Here is a 13,403-nt window from a genome sequence, read left to right as displayed (position 1 = left end):
TGAGGTGATACCTCATTGTACTTTGGATTTGCATTTCTCTAATGATTAGTGATGTTGAGCATCCTTTCATGTGTTTGTTGGCAATCTGTATACCTTCTTTACAGAAATGTCTATTTAGGTCTTCTGCACATTTTTGGATTGGGTTGTTTGTTTTTTTGATATTGAGCTGCATGACCAGCTTATAAAATTTGGAGATTAATCCTTTGTCAGTTGCTTCATTTGCAAATATTTTCTCCATTCTGAGGGTTGTCTCTTCATCTTGTTTATGGTTTCCTTTACTGTGCAAAAACTTTTCAGTTTAATTAAGTCCAATTTGTTTATTTTTGTTTATATTTCCATTTCTCTAGGAGATGGGTCAAAAAGGATCTTGCTGTGATTTATGTCACAGAGTGTTCTGCCTATGTTTTCCTCTAAGAGTTTTATAGTGTCTGGCCTTACATTTAGGTCTTTAACCATTTTGAGTTTATTTTTGTGTATGGTGTTAGGGAATGTTCTAATTTCATTCTTTTACATGTAGCTGTCCAGTTTTCCCAGCACCACTTATTGAAGAGGCTGTCTTTTCTCCATTGTATATTCTTGCCTACTTTATCAAAAATAAGGTGACCCTACTTGTGTGGATTCATCGCTGGGCTTTCTATCCTGTTCCACTGATCTATATTTCTGTTTTTGTGCCAGGACCATACTATCTTGATTACTGTAGCTTTGTACTAGAGTCTGAAGTCAGGGAGCCTGATTCCTCCAGCTCCGTTTTCCTTTCTCAAAATTGTTTTGGCTATTTGGGGTCTTTTGTTTTTCCACACAAATTGTGAAATTTTTTCTTCTAATTCTGTGAAAAATGCCACTGGTAGTTTGACTGGGATTGCACTGAATGTGTAGACTGCTTTGGGTAGTATAGGCATTTTCACAATGTTGATTCTTCCAATCCAAGAATATGGTGTATCTCACTATCTGTTTGTATCATCTTTAATTCCTTTCATCAGTGTCTTATAGTTTCCTGCATACAGGTCTTTTGTCTCCTTAGTTAGGTAGGTTTATTCCTAATTATTATATTCTTTTTGTTGCAGTGGTAAATGGGAGTGTTTCCTTAATTTCTCTTTCAGATTTTTCATCATTAGTGTAGAGGAATGCAAGAAATCTGTAAATTTTGTATCCTGCTACTTTACCAGATTCATTGATTAGCTCTAGTAGTTTTCTGGTAGCATCTTTAGGATCCTCTATGTATAGTACCATGTCATCGGCAAACAATGACAGCTTTACTTCTCCTTTTCCGATTTGGATTCCTTTTCTTTCTTTTTCTTCTTTGACTGCTATGGCTAAAACTTACAAAACTATGTTGAATAATAGTTGTGAGAATGGGCAACCTTGTCTTGTTCCTGATCTTAGTGGAAATGGTTTCAGTTTTTCACCACTGAGAACGATGTTGGCTGTGGGTTTGTCATATATGGCCTTTATTATGATATGTTCCCTCTATGCCAACTTTCTGGAGGGTTGTTTCATAAATGGGTGTTGAATTTTGTCGAAAGCTTTTTCTGCATCTACTGAGATGATCATATGGTTTTTATTCCTCAAATTGTTAATATGGCGTATCAAATTGATTGATTTGCTTACATTGAAGAATCCTTGCATTCCTGGGATAAACCCCACTTGATCATGGTGTATGATCCTTTTAATGTACCGTTGGATTCTGTGTGCTAGTATTTTGTTGAGGATTTTTGCACCTATATCACTATGTTCATCAGTGATACTGGCCCGTGGTTTTCTTTCTTTGTGACATCATTGTCTGGTTTTGGTATCAGGGTGATGGTGGCCTTATAGAATGAGTTTGGGAGTGTTCCTCCCTCTGCTATATTTGGGAAGAGTTTGAGAAGGACAGGTGTTACCTCTTCTCTAAATGTTTGATAGAATTTACCTGTGATGCCATTGGGTCCTGCACTTTTGTTTTTTGGAAGATTTTAAATCACAGTGTCAATTTCAATGCTTGGGATTGGTCTGATTATACTTTCTATTTCTTCCTGGTTCAGTCTTGGAAGGTTGTGCTTTTCTAAGAATTTGTCTATTTCTTCCACATTGTCCATTTTATTGGCAGAGTTGCTTGTAGTAATCTCTTGTGATCCTCTGTATTTCTGCAGTGTCAGTTGTTACTTCTCCTTTTTCATTTCTAATTGTATTGATGAGTCTTCCTTTTTTTTTTTTTTTTTTGCGGTACGCGGGCCTCTCACTGCCGCAGCCTCTCCCGCCGCGGAGCACAGGCTCCAGATGCCCAGGCCCAGCGGCCATGGCCCACGGGCCCAGCCACTCCACGGCATGCGGGATCCTCCCAGACGGGGCACGAACCCGTGTCCCCTGCATCAGCAGGCGGACTCCCAACCACTGCGCCACCAGGGAAGCCCGAGTCTTCCTTTTTTTGTTGATGAGTGTGGCTAATGGTTTATCAATTTTGTTTATCTTCTCAAAGAATCAGCTTTTAGTTTTATTTATCTTTGCTATTGTTTCCTTCATTTCTTTTTCATTTATTTCTGATCTGATCTTTATGATTTCTTTCCTTCTGCTAACTTTGGGGTTTTTTTGGTTCTTTCTCTAATTGCTCTAGGTGTAACGTTAGGTTGTTTACTTGAGATGTTTCTTGTTTCTTGAGGTAGGATTGTATTGCTGTAAACTTCCCTCTTAGAACTGCTTTTGCTGCATGCCATAGGCTTTGGGTCATCTTGTTTTCATTGTCACTTGTCTCTAGGTATTTTTTGATTTCCTCTTTGTTTTCTTCAGTGATCTCTTGGTTATTAAGTAGTGTATTGTTTCACCTCCATGTGTTTGTATGTTTTACAGATTTTTTCCTCTAATTTATATCTAGTCTCATAGTACTGTAGTCGGAAAACATACTTGACACGATTTCAATTTTCTAAAATTTATCAAGGCTTGATTTGTGACCCAAGATATGATCTATCCTGGAGAATGTTCCATGAGCACTTGAGAAGAAAGTGTATTCTGTTATTTTTGGATGGAATGTCCTATAAATATCAATTAAGTCCATCTTGTTTAATGTATCACGTAAAGCTTGTCTTTCCTTATTTATTTTCATTTTGGATGATCTGTCCATTGGTGAAAGTGGGGTGTTAAAGTCCCGTACTGTGATTGTGTTACTGTCGGTTTCTCCTTTTATGGCTGTTAGCATTTGCCTTACATACTGAGGTTCTCCTATATTGTGTGCATAAATATTTACAATTGTTATATCTTCTTCTTGGATTGATCCCTTGATCATTATGTAGTGTCCCTCTTTGTCTCTTGTAATAGTCTTTATTTTAAAGTCTATTTTGTCTGATATGAGAATTGCTACTCCAGCTTTCTTTTGATTTCCATTTCCATGGAATATCTTTTCCATCCTTTCACTTTTAGTCTGCATGTGTCCCTAGGACTGAAGTGGGTCTCTTGCAGACAGCATATATACAGGTCTTATTCTTGTATCCATTCAGCCAGTCTATGTTTTTTGGTTGGAGCATTTAACCCATTTACATTTAAGGTAATTATTGATATGTGTGTTCCTATTACCATTTTCTTAATTGTTTTGCATTTGTTATTGTAGGTCTTTTCCTTCTCGTGTTTCCTGCCTAGAGAACTTCCTTTAGCATTTGTTGTAAAGCTGGTGTGGTGGTGCTGAATTCTCTTAGCTTTTGCTTGTCTGTAAAGGTTTTAATTTCTCTGTCGAATCTGAATGAGACCCTTGCTGGGTAGAGTAATCTTGGCTGTAGGTTTTTCCCTTTCATCACTTTAAGTATGTCTTGCCACTCCCTTCTAGCTTGCAGAGTTTCTGCTGAAAAATCAGCTGTTAACCTTATTGGAATTCGCTTATAAGTTATTTGTTGTTTTTCTCTTGTGGCTTTTAATATTTTTCTTTGTATTTAATTTTTAATAGTTTGATTAATATGTGTCTTGGCGTGTTTCTCCTTGGATTTATCCTGTATGGGACTCTCTGCCCTTCCTGGACTTGATTAACTATTTCCTTTCCCATATTAGGGAAGTTTTCAACTATAATCTCTTCAAACATTTTCTCAGTCCCTTTCTTTCTCTTCTTCTTCTTCTGGGATCCCTATAATTGAAATGGTGGTGTGTTTAATATTGTCCCAGAGGTCTCTGTGAGTGTCCTCAATTCTTTTCATTCTTTTTTCTTTATTCTGCTTTGCAGTAGTTATTTCTACTATTTTATCTTCCAGGTCACTTATCCGTTCTTCTGCCTCAGTTATTCTGCTGTTGACTCCTTCTAGAGAATTTTTAATTTCATTTATTGTGCTCGTCATCATTCTTTTTTACTCTTTCGTTCTTCTAGGTCTTTGTTAAAAGTTTCTTGTATTTCCTCCATTCTATTTCCAAGATTTTGGATCACCTTTACTATCATTACTCTGAATTCTTTTTCAGGTAGACTGCCTATTTCCTCTTCATTTCTTGGTCTGGTGGGTTTTTACTTTGCTCCTTCATCTGTTGTGTGCTTCTCTGTCTTCTTATTTTGTTTGACTTACTGTGTTTGGGGTCTCCTTTTCACAAGCTGCAGGTTCATAGTTCCTGTTGTTTTTGGTGTCTGCCCCCAGTGGCTATGGTTGGTTCAGTGGGTTGTGTAGGCTTCTTGGTGGAGGGGACTAGTGTCTGTGTTCTGGTGGATGAGGCTGGATCTTGTCTTTCTGGTGGGCAAGTCTGTACCCGGTGGTGTGTTCTGGGGTGTCTCTGAGTTTATTATGATTTTAGGCAGGCTCTCTGCTAGTGGGTGGGGTTGTGTTCCTGTCTTGCTAGTTGTTTGGCATAGGGTGTCCAGCACTGTAGCTGGCTGGTCGTTTAGTGGAGCTGGGGCCTAGCACTGAGATGGAGATCTCTGGGAGAGCTTTCACCGTTTGTTATTATGTGGATCTGGGAGGTCTCTGGTGGACCAATGTCCTGAACTTGGCTCTCCACCTCAGAGACACAGGCCTGACACCTGGCCGGAGCACCAAGACCCTGTCAGCCACACGGCCCAGAAGAAAAGAGAGGGAGAGAAAGGGAGAGAGAGGGAGAGGGAGAGAGGGAGAGGGAGAGAGGGAGGGAGGGAGAGAGGGAGCGAGGGAGGGAGGGAGGGAGAGAGAGAGAGAGAGAGAAAGAAAGGAAGGAAGGAAGGAAGGAAGGAAGGAAGGAAGGAAGGAAGAAAAATAAAGTTATTAAAATAAAAAATTTTTTTAAATTAAAAAGTAATAAAAAAAAAAGAAAGAAGAGAGCAACGAAACCAAAAAACAAATACACCGATGATAACAAGCGCTAAAAACTATACTAAAAAACAAACAAGCCATAAAAACGGACAGACAGGACCCTAGGACAAATGGTAAAAGCAAAGCTGTACAGACAAAATCACACACAGAAGCATACACGTACACACTTACAAAAAGAGAAAAAGGAAAAATATATATACATCGTTGCTCCGAAAGTCCATCTCCTCAATTTGGGATGATTCGTTGTCTATTCAGGTATTCCACAGACGCAGGGTACATCAAGTTGATTGTGGAGCTTTAATCCGCTGCTTCTGAGGCTGCTGGGAGAGGTTTCCCTTCTCTTCTTTGTTCCCACAGCTCCTGGGGTTCAGCTTTGGGTTTGGACCCGCCTCTGCGTGTAGGTCACCTGAGGGCGTCTGTTCTTTGCTCAGACAGGACGGGGTTAAAGGAGCCACTGATTAGGGGCTCTGGCTCACTCAGACAGCGGGGAGGGAGGGGTATGGAACGCGGGGCGAGCCTGCGGCGGCAGAGGCTGGCCTGACGTTGCACCAGCCTGAGGGCGCCGTGCGTTCTCCCAGGGAAGCTGTCCCTGGATCGCGGGACCCTGGCAGTGGCAGGCTGCACAGGCTCCCGGGAGGGGAGGTGTGGAGAGTAACCTGTGCTCGCACACAGGCTTCTTGGTGGCTGCAGCAGCAGGCTTAGCATCTCATGCCCATCTCTGGGGTCCACACTGATAGCCGCAGCTCATGCCCTGGAGCTCATTTAGGTGGTGCTCTGAATGCCCTCTCCTCGCACACCCCTCAACAATGGTCTCTTGCCTCTTAGGCAGGTCCAGACTTTTCCCTGGACTCCCTCATGGCTAGCTGTGGTGCACTAGCTTCAGGCTGTCTTCACGCAGCCAACCCCAGTCCTCTCCCTGGAATCTGAGCTCCAAAGCCTGAGCCTCAGCTCCCAGCCCCCGCCCGCCCCGGCGGATAAGCAGACAACCCTCTCTGGCTGGTGAGCGCTGGTCAGCACCGATCCTGTGTGTGGGCATCTCTCCGCTTTGCCCTCCGCACCCCTGTCGCTGTGCTCTCCTCCGCGGCTCCGAAGCTTCCCCCTCCACTACCCGCAGTCTCTGCCCGTGAAGGGGCTTCTAGTGTGTGGAAACCTTTCCTCCTTCACGGCTCCCTCTCATTGGTGCAGGTCCTGTCCCTATTCTTTTGTCTCTGTTTTTTCTTTTTTCTTTTGCCCTACCCAGATACGTGGTGGAGTTTCTTGCCTTTTGGGAGGTCTGAGGTCTTCTGCCAGCGTTCAGTAGGTGTTCTGTAGGAGCTGTTCCACATGTAGATGTATTTCTGATATATCTGTGGGGAGAAAGGTGATCTCCACGTCTCACTCCTCCGCCATCTTGAAGGTCTCCTAGATAAGGTTTTACCAGCACAGCCCCGCCCATTTGCTTCGGCTTTCACTGCCACAGCAGAGTTGAGTCGTTACTAAGGACAGCCTATGGGCTGCAAAGCCTAAAACAGTGACTATCTGCCCTTTTACAGAAAAGGTCTGTCTATCCCTGCACTACAAAATCATAAAATCCACAAGTTTTACCTAAAGTAAAGCAAATACTAATATGGAATTTAAAAAGGAACAAACAGCAAAGCAAAATAGCTAGAAGAATGATCTTGAAAGTCAGGCGCACTGGGCTTGCATGCTGCCTCTGGACATACCAAGTGATCTCGGGCAAAGTACTAATGACTGAGTCAGTTTCACAACCTGTGACCTTGGAATAAAAATCCCCACCGCAGAGAATTACTGTCAGGATTGGATTCTAAGTAACTTTAGTTAATTTTTATAAATACTGCTCAGAGAAAAAGAAACAAACAAACCACCTGGCTTGAAGCCTTACTTGTTAAGACTTTCCTTAACCTGCATTTTTAAAAAATTTCAAATTACCTGAACAGGGAAAATTTTGAATTCGCATACAAGCATATGAAATTACTCTGAAATCCATGGTTACTTTAAATTACAATTCAACCTAAAAATTATTTATGTCCCAAATGCTTATTCACAGGTCGGGGACTTTGATTTCATTTTGCCACAGAAACAATGTTGTAATCATTATGATTTCCCAAAGCAGTTAATAAAATGTACTGATCAAATAACTACTATCAATTAACTATAGCAGTTTCCCAATTCTAGAGGATTAATCTTTAAGACTCAGAACTTATTCTTAACTGTTTAGGTTTGATTATTTATAATGAGATTGTAAATATTAGAAAACACATATTAGGTTTAAGACGTGTATCTGTCACAACCTCTTTAAGACTCCTTCTCTTCATCAGCAAAATGGATATTTTATGACTGGTTATATAAGGATAAACCACAGTGTAATATATATACATTTTCAAACTGTACAAACTAATCATGAGTATTAATGTTTATCGGTGGAAAAATGTTTATTATGTGCTGCCTTAAATCACTGGTGTTAATATATTTTTCTTGAAGAGTCAGGGTTATTACCATAAATATCCATCACAGTCCTGTGCTATAGGTACAGTTGTTATATAAATATCTCAGTAGTTACAATGCTGAATGCTGTCAGAGTCCAAAAATAAGCATTAATGACCACTACAAAAGTAGTCCCCAAGTAACACCAGTTTCTCCTCATTCATCACATCAAGGTCTCTGTTGATCCATCTCTCCCTGATTGTTGAATGTTGTAAATATCTGACAACATGGTGCACGTCTAATGCAAACTGACTGACAAAGAAAATTATTAATCTTGCCAAAGATGAAGGGTTTCATGAAGATGATAATGATACTGGAAAAATTTTCAAATCACACACAAAACTGTCCACAAATACAAAAGGATTAGATAAATTAAGTGAATTTTTAAAAAGTGCAAAGAATTATGATGTTGGTCCTTCAAAATATTATGGGTATTAAAAAATTCAGAAATGATCTTTGGAAAACTGCCAAAATCTCAGCCATTTTCACAAGAAACAGCCCTCTTTTATAATATAGTTATAAAAACTGAAACATACAAAAATTGTGAAGTGAAGGGTATACCATCTTTCACCAATTCTAATATGAACATTGTTCACATTTTAAGATCTCTGAAATGGGGTGCATCTTACAATCAATAGCATCTCTATGATCTGTTATAATCTTATAAACTGTGGGCCAGGCAGCAGTTACAACATAGATGTTACTGCCTGAGAATGTATGAACTTTGTCAATTTTTTATTTCTTGGTGTTGTAACTGGAAAACCTCAACTCCTCAGTTTTAAATTAAAAAAATCACGTACTGGCTTGTTCAAGAGGAAACAGGAGCCCAGCAGTTGTTGAAAACCTTCTATTGATTCCCTCTGATAAGAGCAAGAAAGCACCAGCACCAAAGCTTGCAGACTGGTGCCGACTCCCTGAGAGAAAATTGGGGTTCTCTTTTAAGAATCGCTGAAGTCTCAGTGCGTTTGGTGGCATAGAGGATAATATTATTTGAGAAAACGTGAACATCAATGACCCTAATTTTAAAAACGAATGATTGGAAAGTCAAAGTATGAAAGTAGATTTAGGAATGAATACCTTTACCAATTTATTTCATTCATATTTTCCTTTGTATGGATGCTCAAGAATAACATAATAAAAAAAATCCAAAAGACTTATTTCAACAGGTATAAAATAAAAAGGTTACGTGATAAAAAGCATTGTATCAAGTTAAATTGGCAAGATTTTTTCTCTTTTAGTCATATCTAAAATAACAATATGCCTTATAGTTGTATCTTGGATTTGATAAAATACATATTGTATTCATTATACAATTCTAACACAAAAATTATAATGCTCCTCAAGTTAGTTACTTTCAGAATCAATATGGACTTGGAAGTATATCCAAAATTCCAACAAACATAAGACAAAATCATTTTTTTTTTTTTTTTTTTTTTTTTGCGGTACGCGGGCCTCTCACTGCTGTGGCCTCTCCCGTTGCGGAGCACAGGCTCCGGACACACAGGCTCCGCGGCCATGGCTCGCGGGCCCAGCCGCTCCGCGGCATGTGGGATCTTCCGGGATCGGGGCACGAACCCGTGTCCCCTGCATCGGCAGGCGGACTCTCAACCACTGCGCCACCAGGGAAGCCCCAAAATCATTTTTAAATTTCATTTTTCAAGGTAAAATCCCAATCAAACCCTTTTTCCACTCTTTACTACAAAATGTGTGTCTCTATTTTAGATGGATTTACTTTAAGTGGCTTTTCCCAACATGAATGCTGCTGGGCTAAGGAGGGTCTCCTACACGAGACACAGGGCTGACTGACTCAGCACCTCACGCTGAGTGAGCAACGGTTTCCAGGCTCCTGGCTGTTTTCAGAGGAGACTGCAAGGCGCTCCCTAAGGCCTCCTCCCTGAGGCTCCCCGGCTGATTCATTAGAGCTGATAAACTCTCAGAGCAGCCACGTCTCCCTGCTCCAGCCTGTGCAGCATAAACGTGCAGTACAGACCTGTGGCACAGAATCAATTGTTTTCCCATGGCAATAACGGAATGTCTACTCTTTGAAGATACACGAGGCTGGCAAAATCAGAAAGCTTTACATAAACTACCTAAGATGCTGTGCAAATTAACAGTAATTATTTCTAGAGTTAATCACCATCTCCTCCTCAGCAGGAAAGAAATGCAGTGGCAGTAAAAACATGTCTACCTTCCCCCTGAATCTCTCCCACAGCCTCGGCCACAGTCCCCAAGCCAACAAGGCAACAGAAAGGTACCATGAACTCTCCCATGAAGATAAGGCAGATGGAATGTCAGTAGAAAGTAGAGACAGTGTCTTCCGGGAACTGTACGTAGTCTGGTATGGTTGAAGCTGAAGGGATAAGAAGGGAATGGGAAAATCAAGAGCAGTAAGAAAGACAAAGGGTAGGCCCCTTGTGCTAAGCTACCAGGTTTAATTTATCCTCTAAACAATAAACCACCACTGAGTAATTCCAAGCATATGGGCAATGTGTTCCATGTGGCTTTAGAAAGATCACCTTGGCAGCCCAAGCCAAAGAGGCATTAGAAGGATCTTCAGTTAGAAGCGGTGAGATGAAAAGACTAACAAGAGGTAAGGATCTCAACAAGGGCAAAAATAACAAAAACAGAAAGGAGGAGGTGGCTACGGGATATTCAGAAGGCAGAAAACGCGATCTGGTCGCTGACTGGCTATGAGCTGGCTGGGACGTGACAGAAGATGCTACGAGATGGCTTTCAAACCAGAACCCCCAAAGTCAAGCCATCTTTGATGGTGATTCTCTGCAGCAGGATGGGTACTACAGGAAGGGCCATGGGTCTGAAGACAAAGAAGTGAATTTGGATTTGGAAATAGAAGGATGAAGCACAGAGAGCTCTAGTCCTGGGTAAGGTGGAAGCACACGCACCCCCTTTCCCAATGAACACATGATAAAGTACAGGCACATCTGGGGACCCTGAAAGGTCAACAGAGGCAGGCAGAGTTGAGAATGCCAGAGCTCAGGGTACCTGTAAATGCACGACGAGGTGCCACATTTTCAAAACTGCAGTATCTTCTGGCCTAAACCTAACTTGGCCAAAACCCCGAAACTGAGCACTCTGGTAACGACAGCAGTAACTGGTCATCTCTTCCAGTTCCGGAGTGGGGAGGGAAAACTTAAGGAGCAAGTAGGAAATGTTCCCGTGTTTTTCTTTCTCTCTCCTTTTTTTCTTGTGCTGCAGCCCCCAGGAAAGCTCACTGCTGTGGTGGCAGCTGAGACAGAAAGAGGAGCTTCTGGGAACTACACCGGTGAGGGGGGAACCCTTTGTCTCCTGTGACGTTGATACTCCAAAAGCCAGAGCAGGGCTTCCCTGGTGGCGCAGTGCTAGAGAGTCCGCCTGCCGATGCAGGGGACACGGGTTTGTGCCCCGGTCCGGGAAGATCCCACATGCCGCGGAACAGCTGGGCCCGTGAGCCATGGCCACCGAGCCTGCGTGTCTGGAGCCTGTGCTCCGCAACGGGAGAGGCCACAGCAGTGAGAGGCCCGCGTACCGCAAAAAAAAAAAAAAAAAAAAAAAAAGGCCAGAGCAAAGCCTGTGGCCTCTGCCTCTCTGCTACTTTCTCTGCCTCTGTCTGTCTGTCTCTCCTCCCACTGCTTCACTCTAGGAGTGAGGGAGCCCTAGGTATGCGAGGCCTCAGACTGAGAGGTGAGCCCAGGGAAAAGGTGGGCATCAGACCAATGGCACACTGCGGGGCTCCGGAAAATGGCCCCAGAGTTGTTATAAAGTCCTGGGGTTGCCTACATCTGTGTGTGGACAAGACCCTGCTCTGCATGAGCACAGGGCTGGCCGACAGACTTCCACCCAAATCCCGGGCAGGCAACACTGCACAGTGCACACGACGGACAAAAGGAAAACAGGAATTTGAAGCCTGACCCTGACAGGTCAACTGCCTGCTAAAACAAATAAAATCAACAGCCTCCATAAAATTTAAACAAAATCCAAAGTCTAATAATGTAATATTCCAAATATCCAGGGTACAACTCAAAATTAATCAGCACATGAAAAACAACAAAAATCTCAACCTACCTGGGAATATACAATAGACAGATTATGATTAGATGAAAGAGATGATATAATTATATGACAAAAACTTCAAAGAAACTATTTTAAAAGTATTTGAACAGCAATCAAGTGGTGAAAAAAGGTTAACATAGAAAATACTAGCAGAGAAAAAAGAAACAAGGAAAAACCAAATGGAAACACAAGAAATGAAAAAATACAATTACCAAAATAAAACCCTCCCTGGCTGGACCAAATAAGCAGAATAAAGATGAAAGCGGAAAGAGGAAGTGAACCTGAAAACAACAGAAATTAACCAATCTGAACAACAGAGAAAAAAACTGTAAAAAACTGAACAGAGCTTCACAAACCTGTGGAACAAGAACAAAAGGTCTAACATTCATGTCATCAGAGAACCCGAGAAGAGAAAGAGCACAGAGCTGAAAAAATATTTGAAGAAATCATGGCTCAAACATGGCATAAGGCATAAATCTACAAGTTCAAGAAACTTACCAAACCACCAACAGAATAAACCTAAAGAAATCCATGCCCAGAGACAACTTAATCACACCGCTGGAAACTAAGGACAAAGAAAGAATCTGGAAGCATCCAGAGAAAAATAAGACATACCTGCAGGAGAAATAAAGGTGAGGATTTCTCTTCAAAAACTATGGAGGACAGAAAGCAGTAACTTTTTAAGTAACTTTTTAAATGAAAACAGAAATGAACTGTCAACCCAAAATACTACAACCATCAAAAATACTGTTTAGAAATAAAGATGAAATAAAACTAAGAGGATTTATAGCCAACACACCTAACCTAAAAGAACTGCCAAAGGAATTTCTTCAGACAGAGAGAAATTATATAAGAAGAAACTTGGATCATTAGGAATGAGTGAATAGCAAGGAAAATGGTAAATATTTGTGTAAATATTAGAAAGTATTCCTGACCTATTGCCTTCTTAAACATGTTTGAAGTTGCAAGCAAAATTTATAACACGGCCCAATGAGGATTTAAATGTATGTAAACGTAATATATAAGACAACTATGGCATAAAGGGGAGAGGGTAAGGGTACCTACGTGATGGAAAAATTTCTACATTCCAAATTGAAGCAGTAAAATAGTGTTTACAGCTGACCCAGGAACAACAAGGGGTTTGGGGCACCGACCCTTCATGCAGTTGAAAATGAGATAACAAATACACGTTGTTAAAAGCCACTAACTTGTGCTAATTTGTTACACGGCAAAACAAAAACGAACCCCTTCACTAATACGAGGAATAAAAAGAGATTACATTTTGGTAAGAAAGGTCAATTCACTCTAAAACCCCAACAATTCTAAATGCTCTCTAAAAAAAAAAAAAGAAAGAAAGAAAGAAAGAAAGGAAAAACTGACCAAACTAAAAGGAGAAACAGATAAATCTACAATTATATTTGAAGGCTTCAACTCTCCTACCTCAGTATCAAACAATGTTGGCATAATGTCAGCGTGGATCAAGTACTAAAAAGCACCATCAACTCACTGGATCTAATTGAAACATATAGCACTCCACCCAACCACAGCAGGGTACACATTCTTTTCAATGCATGTGGAACATTCACGAAGATAGATCATATTCTAGATCAAAGTACAAACCCTAACAAATGTAAAATGACTGAATGA

General features: G+C 41.1%; 1 protein-coding gene across 10 annotated transcripts in view; it reads right to left on the bottom strand.

Annotated features, from left to right (window-relative positions):
• The window catches only part of NEK1 (NIMA related kinase 1), a 226,116-nt gene that overhangs the window by 112,373 nt on the left and 100,340 nt on the right, over positions 1–13,403 (bottom strand). The window contains exon 18 of one of the 10 annotated variants that reach the window (XM_081237223.1): positions 9,365–10,056. The exons of the other annotated variants lie outside the window; for them this stretch is intronic. Coding sequence (XP_081093349.1) covers positions 9,814–10,056 — 243 coding nt within the window. The 3' untranslated portion in view covers positions 9,365–9,813. Of the gene's footprint in view, positions 1–9,364; positions 10,057–13,403 lie in introns of those variants that run through there. 10 annotated transcript variants of the gene reach the window in all.

The sequence above is a fragment of the Mesoplodon bidens genome (genome assembly GCF_964165515.1).
Source record: "Mesoplodon bidens genome assembly, chromosome: 6".
NCBI classification, from domain to species: domain Eukaryota; kingdom Metazoa; phylum Chordata; class Mammalia; order Artiodactyla; family Ziphiidae; genus Mesoplodon; species Mesoplodon bidens.
This window is presented reverse-complemented; position numbering and strand designations above follow the sequence as displayed.